This window comes from Choristoneura fumiferana, chromosome 23 (assembly GCF_025370935.1).
Source record: "Choristoneura fumiferana chromosome 23, NRCan_CFum_1, whole genome shotgun sequence".
Lineage (NCBI taxonomy): Eukaryota > Metazoa > Arthropoda > Insecta > Lepidoptera > Tortricidae > Choristoneura > Choristoneura fumiferana.
This window is the reverse complement of record NC_133494.1, coordinates 14,411,595-14,427,436: the sequence shown is the minus strand read 5'-3', so window position 1 is coordinate 14,427,436 and position 15,842 is coordinate 14,411,595. Positions and strand designations below refer to the sequence as shown.

Here is a 15,842-nt window from a genome sequence, read left to right as displayed (position 1 = left end):
TCAAGCAAAAATAGCAAATAAATTGTTTGTTGTATGGGAGCCCCCCTTATTATATTCTGTTTTTAGTATTTGTTGTTATAGCGGCTACAATAATACATAATCTGTGAAAATTTCAAGTGTCCAACTATTACGGCTCAAGAGATAGAGCCCTGTGACAGACGGACGGACAGACAGACAGCGGAGTCTCAGTAATAGGGTTCCGTTGGCACCCATTGGGTACACACGTGTTGGTAGCAAGGATTAAGAGTTCAAGGAGTTTGGGGAGACACATTTCTTACGGCGTCTCGGTCTTGAGCTCCTGTCAGGAGTTCTGTTAAAGATCAGCCATTTACGAACGTTGCAAAATGCTTGATCGTTCGGGCTATGTCTTGCAAGCTGAAAACCACCCACTTAGTGCCCGATGTTTGATCAGTAGTTAAACAAACTAATAGCACAGAATAGATAATCTAATACGAGAAGTTAAAAAGGAAATTTGACTATTAGTATCTTTAACTAACTGTTGAAACAACGGGCACTTAGTGATTGAAATGACTTTAAATTGTACTGATTTATGTAAGTACAGTCAGCACAAGTAAAGACAGTAAAAGAACTTGCGTTTTTTTTGTCAACTAACACACATAATCCTTCATTGTGGCATTCCAAATGGAAGCTTTGTTCAACAGTGGACGTCTTTTGGAATATTATGAAGTACTCTCCTAATAAGTTACCTCTATACCCACAGCCTCCTGGTCCGCGAGGCTTGGTAGGACCCTGATGACATAGCGCATCTTGGCTTCCTCCGAGCTGGAGTCGAACTGGACTGATCCCTCGTCACTCGTCTCTTGGATGGAAGATGATGCTTCAACGGAGAATTTCAAGAAGCGATCTGAACCAAAAGTTGTTAGAAGTTAGGGTTTTCTACTTCAAATTTTACCATGGACCTGCGATGCGATGAGTGAATTTTATTTTCATTGCTCGGTAGAGATGGTTACCGCGCAGCGATTGATTGAAGGTATATATGCGCAATGCATTGGGTACCTAGTATCTATTAATTAATTAGGTAAGTATCTAAATAACAGGTGACTTTGGCAGTGTTTCGATCATTTTTCCTTCCCTGTTAAGATATCGGGTAGATCTACCTAAAAGAAATGTGTGTTTAAGCTTTACTTGATTGCGTGTGGAATTTAGCCATGTTTAGTAGAACAATATAGGTAGGTATTATATTATGTTACTTAACTCTACTCAGTGTCTTCGTAAATTTACATTGTGTTTGCACACAAAAAGATGCAAGATATTTTTCAATAGAACTATGTGTATGCTTTAGTTGAGTGTACAATATAAACCAAATAATTTTTCATCCATCTTTCCTTTACTAATTTATCAATGCTTGTATTTTTTTATTTCGATTCACTATTATCTTCGCATTGATTGATTGAACTTTCAATTTGTAGTGTCAAAGGGCCAGACGGGAAGCAGAAGGTTTACAGTAGATCCCTTCGTGTTTAGCCTCAGCAAGCCTCAATGGAATCAGGCCTTTAATCAAGCGTCAGTCCAATCTCAAAGCTACCTAAAGGCGCAACTACATTGCATCATATGACCAGACGTAAGAAATATTCCAAAATAACGAGTATTGGGGTTTCAACGGTGGGATTATCTAAGTGAACCTTGTCTTCTTATTTCATATTTATTACAAAATTCTCCCCATTTAAGCTAAACAACTAACTAAATATAATTAAGTAGGTATCCGAGTTCGCTAGGAAACATTAGGTACCTACCTACTATCAATTCTGATTTTTTTATATACATTCCTAGTTGACAAATACAAAAAAAATTTTTTTGAGCGCGAACCACCATACATTTTTTTTTGATAGATACGGAATACAAAACTTCATTTGCTCGTATCTTGCTTATTTTTCAACAGATGTTGATGATTTTTACGCCATTCGTTTTCTTTTCCAGTTTTGAGGAAAGTGTTTCATGCATATATTCCCTATACGTTGACGATAACGCAGGCCCAAGCAGTGGTTAAGAACACCAGCTAATAACCTAACCACGAAAAAGTTGAAAAACCCCAGACTTTGTCACTTCAAATTTAAATATCTCAAAAACGGCTGAACCGATTTTGTTAAAACATGTTTAAGAACCATCGATAGAAAACCTGCTTTCTAATAAAAAAAAACGCATTCAAATCGGTCCACCCATTTAAGAGCTACGGTGCCAAAGACAGACAGACAGACAGACATACACACAGACACACATAGCGGTGAAACTTATTACACTCCTCTTTTTGCGTTGGGGGGTTAAAAACTAACACCATTGATTCAGAACAGTGTAGATAGCCCCTTAACAGCCACATACCTATTTTACTTGCGGCATATATCTTCTTTCCTTTGACCAGCACCTCTACGTCAACTGAGCCGCCGCATGTCGACAGAGACACCCAGAGCGGAGAGCCGATAGTGCCCTGTAAACAAATTAGTGTCAGTCTGTACCAGGACAGCGGGGCCACTACGCAATTCGAAAATCGAAGTTCCTATCGTACCATCCCTCTCTCGCATTAAATATGTAAGTGTCAGCGGACGGTAAGATACGAAGATTGAATTTTGCACTTCGTAGTATAAGGCTAGGAATACAATAGGAACGTCTCATTAAACATACGTAGTTCCGTAGTTAAAATCTGTGCATTCGGTTCATATTTGGCCTACGTAAATATGATCATGTTTCTAATTTCCGATCACAGCTCAGGTGGCTCCCCATCCGCTTTCGCCGAAACTCTCACATTCTCCATCTTCTCTACGGCATTCTCTTTAACCCTGCAACTCCTTGCTACCTCAAAGAGCGATTTAGCTATGTTACTTCTGTTCGTTGCTCTCAGAACTTCCTCCTTACTGTCCCACTTTCAAACTCTAAATTCTATGTTTATTCTTACACTGTCCAGGCCACTCGGTTGTGGAACTCCCTACCGATAGACTTGAGGCGCGTAAAGTCCTTGCCTATCTTTAGGTCTATGCTTAGGAGCACTACCTGTCATCTTGCGTATAAATGTTATAGTTAGCTTATTTATGTGTTGTTATGGTATCTATCTACCTATCTATCTGTTTAGATTTGTTGTGTATGTGTATTGTATGTGTTAGTTTTATGTATTCTTGATACAGCTCTAATCTACTGTAAATTGCACCACCTGCTAAAATGTATTCCTTATTTCTGTCCATTGTAAAGGTTGCCTGGAAGAGATCGCTCTGAAGCGATAAGGCCGCCTATTGGTTACCTTAGAAAATCTCTATGTATATACTTGTTTTCTCTGTACTGTTTACTGTATTGGTGTGCAATAAAGAGTTATTGTATTGTATTGTAGTTCTATACCGTGATTTCTGTTGAAATCGAGAGAAAAGTCTTTACTTGGAAAAACGGCTCTCTGAAATTTTGTTCAGATATTGTTTTTTTCGTAAACACATTAACTAATTTACCTTTATAATACCAATTGCTCGGGTGAATGTAAACAAGCTTCACAGAATCATGAGAAACTAATACAGCTATACATTTTTGTTTCCTCAATATATCAATCCTACTCTAGTTTATGGTATAAGTAATTAATGAAAAAAAAAAACGAACGGGAAAACATTGAAAATTAAAACACGGTAATTGATTTAAAATTTGACTATGAATAGAATAGAATATTATTACTGTGTATTAATGCACAACAATACAGTATTCAGTCGGTGTACGACATACAATATCCTTAACCAATATTATGATTGTGATCAATACGGTATTTGACAACTCCTGAATTTGCTATATCTTAATATTATTATGAAAATATAGATGTACAGACAGTGTTTAGCGAAGAGAAAACTTAAATCGGTTGAAAATTGGATTTATAGTGATTTTTTGAAAAATCTATATCATCATCATCCCAGCCTATATACCTAATAGCTAAGTACTTTGGTAAGGTTGGCATATGAGAACCCAATCCTACCAATACCTTTTGTGAAGATATTCAATGTTTATTATTCAACGGCTTCCTTCCTCCTTCCTTCAATAATCCTGAAGGATTAAATAAATAAATAAGTATCATGCGACACTTGACACTAGTAATTGGTTGTCAATTATTGACCTGGTCCCAAACTAAGCAAAGCTTGTACTATAAATACTAGGCAACGGATAAATATGTATATTTATAAAAATAAATACATATTAAACATCCAAGACCCGAGAAGAAACATTCGTATTAGATTGAAACTTGGCGTACAAATGACAAATATCTATTCTCGGTGCTAAACTATGCTATTAGGTACCACAGCGCAGTTCTATGAACCTTAGTCTCTGTCCCGTTTCTTTACTCATGTGATTGAAGTAACAAATCGGTGCGACGCGAGGCGTAAAAACTCCACATATGCAGGAAAATTCCTGCAAAGGAACATAACATTGCGGCGTTCAATAAATCACTCATTGGAGTTTACTCCACGATCGCGCAATGTACTATGTACGGTTTTTCATTCACTTTAATAAGTAACTATCATGGAACATTATTGATACCAATTGACCTAGTCCCAAACTAAGCAATGCTTGTACAGTCAAGTTCATAAACTTGTGAGCGAAATTTTGATCAAAAATATCTGAACACGACTGTACTATAGGTACTAGGCAACGGATAAACATACTTATATAGATAAATACATACTTAAATACATATTAAACATCCAAGACCCGAGAAGAAACATTCGTATTATCCAAAGAAATATCTATGGCCCCAGCCAGGGATCGAACCCGGGACCTCAAGCTACCTAGTCAGGTTCTCTAACCACTTGGCTATTCGGTCGGCAAACTTTGAAACTGGGCTTGTGGGTACAGAAAATAGGCATAGTTTCGTTGAACTAGGTAAAAGTTCAATTGAAAGATGAGCCGTGGTGGCCTAGTGGTTTCACCTATAACCTCTCAAGCAGAGGATCGTGGGTTCAAACCCCGGATCGCACATCTGTGTTTTTCGAAATTCATGTGCGAAATTAGGTACATTTGAAGGAAAGCATCGTGAGGAAACCTACAGAAATCTGCGAAGCAATTCAATGGTGTATGTGAAACTCCCAATCCGCACTGAGCCTGCATGGGAACTAGGACCCAAGCCCTCTCATTCTGAGGGGAGGCCTGTGCCCAGCAGTGGGACGTTTATAGGCTGGGATGATGATTATGATGAAACGAGATCAAGGGTAAAACCTCCAGTGAATGAACACTTAAGAAACTTTTCTACTTTGAAAAATCACTACTCTGTACTTATTAATAATTGTAATGGTTTTATGTAATTTAATCAATCGTTATTTAATAAACAAGAATTTAATTTCTGCGATTTTTTATTACGTGTATAGTTTTTGAGTTATGGAAGAATTTATAAAAAAGTACCCAAAAACCTAGTAAATGAACGAAAAAGTTAATGAATGAACAGAGTAAAACCCAGTGAATGAACATTATTTAGATAGTTTTAATCAACATTTAGAAAAGCATTTTTAACATAAAACGAAGTCTTCTTCTTCAGTTATTATTATATAAAATCTTGAGGTAGGTACAGCACCTTCAGTATTCCAATTATGTTTCTGTATTACAAAAATACATATATAATTCTATTAAAGTAGGTACAAATTAAGCACCTTAATATCTTGATTAATTTACTTTTTTTAAAAACTCGTAGCTCAAAATAGATATTTTTTCCGAGTGAACTTTATAGACGTATATCAAGGTTCAATTTTGTTGACATATTGATTTTAGATAAGTACGAGATTTTTTCAGTGACGATAATCCGAGCTTTATAATAAAACTTAATAAATAACAAACATTAAACTCTATTGATACTCGTATTCTAATCAGTCTGTAATCAGTCTCTAATTAGTTAAAAGTATCATCATTTGGGACAAAAAAATCTTAACAACCCAATTTTTAATTATAGATTGTGGCTAATAACAATAAGCAACTTACTACAAGCAAAATCTACATAATTAATTTTTTAATCATTTTTAATTTATATAAAAATAAAAATCGATCAAAATAAATCAATAAAACAAAAAAATATATAATTATATAGTAATTCATAACAAATAAAAGGTACACACTAACTGAACAATTGTTTTAACTGTTCCTATTTCCTTTCCTCGCAATCCCCATTTTCTCCTCGACGTGTCTATCCACCCTCGCTGTACCGGCTCGGGTGACTATATGAACGTCTTGGGTAAAATGGCTTGTTTTATGCTCTTGTTGTACAATCTAATATTATTAACAAGTCCAATTTAGGAAGTAAAACTATCGTGCATTTCGATCACGTCCATCGTTACCTACGTTGTTCATACATAGGGTTAGTAGGTATCTAGTAAATGAACAAAGCCAAATTTCTATAGTCCATTTACTAGATTTTTCATTCCTATGAATGAACACGTAGTGTCCCAATACTAGTTCAAAGAAACAGAATCGTTTTCTATGCAGAATCTGAAAACACAACCTTAATACGATTACGTTAACATTTAATTTTAGGAAAAAAACTATATTGAGCCGACACATAAAACAAACATGAACAGACTGTTCATTTACTGTTTTAGAACATTTGTTAAGCCAGTAATGGAACACCTAAAAATATCAACTTAACCGCAAAATAAGCCACTAAAGAGTACAATTATAGAAGATTTAACTCTTAATCTAACCAATAGCTAAACTTTATAGTGGTATACATGAAATAAGCAGTTCAAATGTTACTCCAAACATGCACTGTTCTTATTTGGGATCTAATTTTTCCATACAAAACTTCAAAAGCAGAAATACGTGAACTTCAAACGCCTGCCATGTTGAAATTGGTCGAAAATAAATTTACCGATTGTTGCCATTGCATAGGAAATCGAGTTGCCGGTAAGAAAAAAAATACGACAGTTGGTGGAAATGGCTATATTGCTTATTTTAGGCAAAAAACGTGATTTTGTTCATTCACTGGGGGGGGTTCATTCACTGGAGGGTTTACCCAATATGATTAATCGTGGTGGCTTTTGGATATTACCAAATTCGCCAAACTATTTTTTTTTTCTCCAGCCTCAAGCCAACAGATTTACGAAAGAATAATACGAAATATGATTGATGATCCCTTGCCTTTAAGAATAGCATGTTTTAATTAAAAATCTGATGATTTATCTTCAACAAAGCTGAATTAAATTTGGTGGAAACTCTTGAAAAATCCGACGAAAATAATAAAATATGATAAAATTTACTGTTAAATTGAACTAGAGTTGAAGTGAATATTTACACACACAGCTACAAAAAGTACTGATAGCACAAAAGGAGAATGAATGAACTGAATGAGTAAATGTCAAAATCCTGGAATGGTCAGCCATTACGTGACATATTGTTGTATGCGTGACACTACCTATATAAGTTTATGATTTAAGTAAAGAAAGACATTATCTGTCAGAAACAGAGAATTGATTGTTTACTTAAGAGCGTTTATACCTGCTGAGCTGGCAACGTTGCATTTTTGTTTATTTTTTCACGATTATTCCATAAAAATTTAATGAAAATTAAGAATGTGGTCTGATAGAACTGTTCTTAATTATTATAAGTTAATGTGTCTACTGCAATAATTATTCGTGATAGACTTTTATACTCTTTAAAAACGAACAAATTTTAATGTTTATTAACGGTTTTCAAAGAAAATAAAAGTCTATCACGCATAATTATTGGAGAAGACACATTAACTTATATATTAAGAACAGTTCTATCAGACCACATTTTGTTAATTTTCAATCAATTTTTATGGAATAATCGAGAAAAACTAACAAAAATGCAACGTTGCTCGCACGCTCTTAACTGTAAAAAAATAAATAAAGAAAGATTTGTTTCGGTTCATCAGCGTTAAACTAGCCAAGTGAAGGTCTTGAACTTGCATGAAGCTTATCCCAAGCAGAATAACATGGCGTCTAACATAGATCTCATTTCTTTTAATCGGCGATCAACAACGACGCTTTCTTAGTTTTGAACTTGACTCTCATTTCACATTTTTGTTTTTGATAGGACTGTATTTATACAAGGTGTTAATGAAATAACTGAAAACCTCGCGACACCACAGAAATGATATTTTTTATCTTCAGTTAGCTGATTGCAATTTTTTTCGAATACCTTTATTATGTCAAAAACTAGATACCTACTTATTCGTGTGTTTTGCCAAGTCAGTAATTCTACTTCATTTCTAACTCTACACTCATCATTTTTTATTTTTCAGTTGTGCTTCGACATTTTTAGAAGAAAATAAGAGAAAATGTAACTGATACGAGTAGCGAAACGGCCAGTACTAAATTATCTAAATAGTCCTCGCTACAACATTTAACTGGCGCGTGTTGCATTCGAAACTTTTTAGATCGGGCACAATAAAAAAAGGATTTACAAACACAAACTGATTTAAAACACAGTGTACCTAATCAATTCAAAATAATAAATTGAATCAGGCGTTGCTTTGCAATAAACTACTTTCTGGTTTTCAGTTATTTAAATAACACCTTGTACATCATATTCACTCGTCAAGTCATCATTTACTAAACGTCTATTAAAAAACAATAGCAAAATAATTCTGCTTGAGTACAAACGTATTCTTCAGGCGCTTACCTTAAAATAGAAAACGCTTTTGCTTCTTATGTCAGCCCGATATGGCATATTTTCAAGTAACCTCTTCGCAGTAGAGGTTCTGGGTCGTACACTGCCGGAAGCAAGAAGGGAACCCGCTCTTCTGTCACGGGCGATGGCGAAGACGCTCACGAAATAAGTCTGCGAATTGAAATCATAATGGTCACTATTAAGCGCTCGGTGCAATGTGTTTGACGCACATCTAATCTAACTGATTACAATCCACGAAATCTAATTACCAAACATGGTTACCGCTCTGGTATGGGGTTCCGTTCTCTCGACTGTGGTAAGCACTAGTGCAAAACTAAGCCAAAAGTATCTCCAGCCACGAGTGCTTTGTTCCGTTAACCGTTCAGTGTTTTATTTCCTACAAGGTAGGTACTATTATCATCTCCTTGAACGTTGGAAACATTCCTAAGACTGCTAGGAATTCTTCAATTGCAGATTTGAAAATTCAAGCGCATTTCTAGTTGTTAGAATGTTTGAAACATACATTTGACGTTTTACTTATCCATTGTTTGGTTTTGGTATGACGTAAGTATACCTACAGCCGTAAGGGCCTTAACACACTAGCGATTTGCGGGCGAGTTGAAAGCGAAGACGCCCTATTATTATTGTACGAGAGTCTACAATATGGCGTTTTTAACGCTACACGCTGCTAACTCGTTGCACGCTCAAAGCGATATCGTTGCGTTAACTCACCCGCAAATCGCTGGTGTGATAAGCATTGACATCTATATGTACCTTACGGTACCAGACTGGCTGTTTGGAACAAAATGCGCGGCGCATCAATCATCAATATTACTTTGACACAAGCCCTGTCACGGACGTCAACAAACTCCAGTGAAACCGTCGGGTGACAAGCAAAAGTCACCAATTACCACTTAAAGTCCAGAGGGATAATCAAACTTATGCATATCATCGTAAGGTTAATACTCCATTAATCTTTTTTTGCAGTTAGTGGCTTCTGCCTGTCACCCGGCGACGTTCACAAAACCGCGCTGTGAACTAATTTTATGCGCCGTTTTGATATAAGAAACATGCAGTCTATATTATCTCGGCGACCGATCGTAAAATCACGAAATTCCTGGGCGTATCGTAAAATATGGCTTTAATTTATATCTGTAGTAGACTTTACCCGAGGCTTCGCACGCGTAAAGCCCATTGGATCCGGCAGTTTGTTGGTTCCCATTGGAAGTTCCCATGGGAATTCAAAAAAAATCCGATCGTGGATTTCATTACCTCGTGTCTCTAGACTTAGCCTTTGGGATTTCTTGATTTTATCCTGATCCCGTGGGACTTTGGAATAAAAAGCAGCCTACATCAAATAAACACCCACACACGTGACACACACGTCACCACTGAATCGATTTAATATTTGGTAGTTCTACGAACGTTTCAACCGCTATCTGTTTGCTGTCGCTTATACTGAGTGAATGAGTCAGGCAGAATGAAAGGGTTTTATAAAACGATATGGTTGCATGCGGTACAATTTCAATTTCTTGCTTACGGTCTTTCAGTTCTTCAATATAATGCGACAGGAAACATAGCGGTTGAAACACTCGTAGAACCCTTTTAATATTTATTATGGGTACCCCCTTACTTGGCATCATTTTGTTTCTTCCAAACACATTTAGCATCAAACGTTTCCTCTGGGAAAACTTTTTTTGAAGTATTAAAAAGAAAAATAAACATACAAGCAAGGTGAAAGGAAACCGTTCGTATTTTTTTCATCTAATTTAACAATGTTGATCCAGAAGCGCACGTGCCAGTTTATTAGGTCAGCGAAGGTTTTTTTGAACAAAATATTTACATTTCTTTAATGCTGCTAATAAACAAGAAGTCAACACGAGCATATCTCCAATAGGCTGGATATTATAATTGACTAGCTATTTTTTTTTATATTTTTTTATTTAGAAACAAACAGTCTTACACAATAATTTTGCATTTTAGCTAAATCTAGGAATTAGTTTTATATAAATAGACCTATAGTTCCCTGTAAAAAAAAAAATATTAAGTACAGTTAACTTTTGTTAAAAAATATGAAACACGTCAAACGTACAACCTATACCTAAGCAATATTAAGATCATCAATTATCTTAAGCCCATATACATGCATATATAAATATCTACTTCAATAAATCTCTGATACATTTTTTAAATACATCCAATGAGCTGCAAAACAAATCTGCACTCATACAACTATCATTATACTGTTTGCATACACGTCTCAAGTACGAGAATTGCGCATGCCTGGTTCTATGTTTCTGTACACTAAACAACGCCCTTTTACGGCAGCTGCGTTCCTTTTTCCGGGGGACGCGAATGTTCACACCATTCAGTAGTTCAGGGGCATCTATCAGGCTATTCAGAATCTTAAAAAGAAATTAGCTATTATTGTGCCGAAGTCAAAAGAAGAACAGTATTTTGATGATTTGGGACTATTTTGCGATACGTATGTACAGACAAAGAAACGGAATCACGTACCAGGGTGGAACCTTTTCATAATTAATTTCGATATGGTTCCTTTGGTACATGTAGGCGATGTCAACATGACATTAGTAGCACAAAGGTTCCACCTTGGTACGTGATACAGTTTCTTTGACTGTAGGTACCTATTTCTACCTTTTTATTTTGTAATGTTACGAATATACATCTTTTCTTTCTTCTTTTTATTCTAACGTGGGAACAAAAATAGCGGTTGTCGTTCATTGTGACGTTCTTAGGGGAGGTCTTTGTTCAACAGTAAACGTCTTCCGGCTGATGGCAACGCAATTCAGTGAGGTACATACCGTGCTAGGATCTAGATTTTCTATCTGATGGCGAGTCCTGCCCCCCACACAGGCAATGAGAGGGTCTTCATCAGTCACTTTAGTACTGCGACCTGAAAAATACATTCACTTCTAAAACTGGGCGATGTTAACATTGTACAGTCAGCAGTAGAAGTGAATGAGCTGATACGGCGCTAAAAAGATACACACGACTCTACTGCCTAAGTAATAAGAAAGCGTTAGATCATTTTGAGCACCATAACAGCTCATCTACTTCTGCTGCTTACTGTACCAGAAAATCAAAAAATAAGGGCTTACATTTTGTACAAAATTATTGTCTCTCTCGAAAGCCGACGCACATTGAAAGATCAGTTATTTTTATTCAAATTCATGTCTGGTCTTGTTGATTCTCCCTCTCTTCTTGGTGAAATAAGGTTTAGAGTTCCTCGAATGAATAGTCGCCGAACTAATAAGGTGGTAGGACCTTGTGCAAGGTCCGCCCTGATTGCTACCACCATCTTGCTCGATAATCCCGCCGTGAAGCAGCAGTGCTTGCACTGTTGTGTTTCGGCGTGGAGAGTAAGACAGCCGGTGAATACCCCTGGTGTTGCAGATGTTTATGGGCGGTGGTGATCTCTTACCACCAGGAGACCCACTTGCTCGTTTGCCACCCAGTCGCATAAATAATAATAATAATAATTTATTTCGAGTCCCCTTTTCTCGAACCAATTATGTAAGCAATGGTTTTGTAAGTAAACCATGTAATGTATAATAGATCATTTTCTGAAGCAGAAGTATTTAATGTTTCTCTGCTTAGATTTAAGGCTTCTCTTTTAGGTTTAGTTAGTGGTTAACTACATTTTATTAGTTTAGTATACAATTCTTTGACTTCCTCTTGTTTCAAATGTTTTGCACAAATGTGGATACACCAAACCACTTTAATTTTAATGTATTATCTAACGGTGGCATCTTTATTGGTTAGTGTTAGATATAAAGTTTGTTAGATCTAAGTTAAATTGTACGGTTTGTGCCCAAATAAACATTAAAACAAAAACCTGACACTTACCGAACTTCCTTCTTCTGTAAATATTCTTAAAATTGCCCTCATAAATGCCATATGCGTCGGTATCTTCTACTGAATTGTTTTCTCTAGTTTTGTTCTCGAAACGATTTAATTTAGTGTCATCGATTCTGTTCCTGCAATCGATACTCGATTTGGAGTCGTATTGAGCAGCACAAAGCGATGTGTAGTTTGTTCTATGTGAAGCTACGATACAGTAACTCGTGGCTTGCGGGTCGATTGGGCTGAAACATTGTTTTTTATTAGTCAGTAGGTAATTTTAAGCGGGGGAATTACTGCCCAAGCCCTCTTATTCTGAGAGGAGGCTTGTGCCCAGCAGTAGGACTTAAATAGGCTGGGTTGATGATGATGATTTTTAAGGTTCCGACGGTCCAAGCGGAGGTCTATTGCTGTCACTCTGTTGAAACGTGTTGATTAAAAATTTTCACATTTTTGTACTTATTAGCACTCGATGACTCAGTCATATAAAATTGTCCAAAAAATGTTTTTTTAAAGGGGCGCCCATTCAGTCAAAGATGAGCAAAAAAGGGGACAAATTTACCTATACCTACCAAAAAATTCGGTGTTGTTATTTGGAGCTCGTTGAATAGGTACCTACTCTATTGTTTTGTTTTTATATTGGAAAACAAAGGGATGAGAAGTGACCAAATCAGTATTAATTTTACAAAATTTTGATCCGCATGATTTATTGTCTTCACATTGACCTAATTTTTTTTGAATTCTTATAAAATGACCCCGCATTTCGTACATTTTACTCAGAAGCTCTTCTAACACTCGATACCTAATTAAAGATAGGTTCGCCCGCTTAAAGGGTCGTATATTTTGATATTATTATGCATATGATATGTAACAATAATAAGTACCTACCTACTTAATACATATTTAGGTTAGTTAGTTTTCTATATTATTCGAGTTTTGTGGTGACTCCTGTAATATACTGTTGTGTGCATACGGATGTTTTGAGACATGAAACGGCAAACTCAACCGCAAGCCGTTGCTGTAAGGATTACATCAAATCCAGTTGCAAATGGCATGTACAGCAAAATCAATGATAAGGCACAAGACGCCGGCCGAGAGCGAGTCTAACTATAGCGTACCGAGGGCTCTGTATAGCCAACCAATTTGATTCCTAAATAGGCCACCACAGCACCGTGTCGTAATAACATTCAAAGTCATTCGATAAATAATGTTATAGAAAAATAATAGTACATTGTGTCTTAAGGGCGGTAAATAAGGAATTACGAACGAGAGTCTATTAGAAGCCCGAAGTCGAAGACTGAGGGCTTTAATGAGTCGATGTTCGTAATTCTAGTACCGCCCGTGCGACATACAATGTTTTTCATCACATTTGCGAGTAAAATTTTATATTTCTAAAAGAAAAAATATAATTGTTCCAAATATTGGCGATACCTTAGGCTGCGCTCTTGGCAGCGCCGCCCTCCCCCTCCCTCAGCATGTGCCTGAGCTGCGTGTGCATGTGGTCCTGCTGCTACGCTATGCGCAGCATCATCAGTACGGACATTTACTCATTTACCGACCTTGGGCTTCATGACAGGAAAATTTGTACGCGCAATGACTCATTTACCGACCACGGGTTTCATGACAAGCACATTAAGGTCGAGGGTTTTATTTGGGGGGTTGCAATCAAGGTAGCCTTCATGTTTTGACACTGCAAATTATTTACTATGACAAGTATTCTGATCTATTATGTTGTTATCTGTTAATTTCATGTGCTTTGCTTTTATGTAGAATATAGTAGATTGATAGACAAGGGTTGTAATTTATCATTTACACTCGAGTTGAACACTACTTTTCATCACAAATGCGGGGAAATAAAAAAAACGTTATGAATAATAACACGCAATTTGTAACAGAGCGGAAGAAAATTTATATCGCCAAACCGTCTTTTGTTTTTTTTTTAATGGCTTCGCGCTCTATACTGTGGCACATTCAGCCAGCACTAGCCAGCAGCATTATGCCAGCATGGAGGTTTGAAGGTAAGTATTACGCATTACAATCTCTTTGTTTACCAGTTCGTGAATACAAAGGAGCACCATTCGATTTTTAAATTTACTTACATCCCTGAAGATGTAAATCGAATTTACAACACGGATTTCAAGTTAAATGCAACCTACTTTCAGAGCTTAAGTGATGAAAAAGAGTTTTACAATACAATAAGGTTCCATGGTGGCCCAGAAATCAAATTGGTTGACTGTACATCTCAAACTGATTAGTTAGGGTCACGTGGGGTAAACGTACGCAGTGAGTAAGTGTACGCAATCACATACATTTCGGACTGAAATTTATGGGATTGCGTACACTTACCAACTGCGTGCCTTTACCCCACATGACTCTACCTGTTTATGTTTAGAAAATATAGCTACTGACTGGCAAATTATAAAGTTTTTAATTTTTTCCCTGACACTAGAACACATAATTGGTAAATTTTAGCTGTCTACCCATTACGTACTTGTGACAGATAGACAGACGGACAGCGTCGTACGTTACCTTCAGTAAAGAATCCTAAAAGAGGGTGAAGTGTGAGTTGAACTTTAGCTTCAGCAGGGTTCCGTCAACAATCGCTACAATAAAATTAAGATTGGACAAAAAGGTTAAGCAAATGTTTTTTGCAACATTTAGTGTGATCGTTTTGATTTACCGGTTGGGGAAAGTTGACTAACTTTAAATCTTACTTCTCAGAATATTCAAGTTGGATTTAGCGCAATGTCATTGGAACCCTAGAATACCTATTTCATATTATGGTATCATCCATAGCTCCCAAGGGCAGAAAAACTTGTTTACTTGCACACAACCCGCATACATAATTTCGCTTCTGCGAACGACGGCTGTTTTTCCAAAAGCGGCACGTTATAAGGACAATTGAGTTTTTAATTAACCACTTAATGATATAATAGACTAGGTTATGTACGCTGCTTTGCCCGTTCTAATCGATTAGGCTCATACTGTTAATATTAGGTTACTTGTAATACAAGATCGCAAAATGAGCACAAGGTTCCTAGCCCACATCACAAAATGACCAGTCTCTCAAAGGGTCGGCAACGCACCTGTGATACCCCTCGTGTTGACTAGTGTCCGTGGGCGGCGGTGATTGCTTCCCATCAGGTGACCCCCATGCTCGTTTCCCCCTCTTATATAAAAAAAGCGGCCAAGTGCGAGTCGGACTCACCCATGAAGGGTTCCGTAGCAACAAGTAACATTATATAAAATTTTCCCTTATTTTACGATAACGTATTAAAAAAAACTACTTACTAGATCTCGTTCAAACCAACTTTCGGTGGAAGTTTGCATGGTAATGTACGAGTAAATCATATATTTTTTTATGTTTTATCATTCTCTTATTTTAGAAGTTT

At 36.6% G+C, this 15,842-nt stretch overlaps 1 protein-coding gene across 1 annotated transcript in view; it reads right to left on the bottom strand.

Moving 5' to 3' along the window:
• The window catches only part of LOC141441026 (protein NDNF-like), a 72,399-nt gene that overhangs the window by 5,592 nt on the left and 50,965 nt on the right, over nucleotides 1-15,842 (bottom strand). Inside the window, exons 6-10 of the mRNA XM_074105645.1 lie at nucleotides 12,457-12,695; nucleotides 11,412-11,503; nucleotides 8,602-8,760; nucleotides 2,338-2,443; nucleotides 708-865 (exon numbers count right to left, since the gene is read on the bottom strand). Of these exons, the coding sequence (XP_073961746.1) occupies nucleotides 708-865; nucleotides 2,338-2,443; nucleotides 8,602-8,760; nucleotides 11,412-11,503; nucleotides 12,457-12,695 (754 nt within the window). The remainder of the gene's footprint in view (nucleotides 1-707; nucleotides 866-2,337; nucleotides 2,444-8,601; nucleotides 8,761-11,411; nucleotides 11,504-12,456; nucleotides 12,696-15,842) is intronic.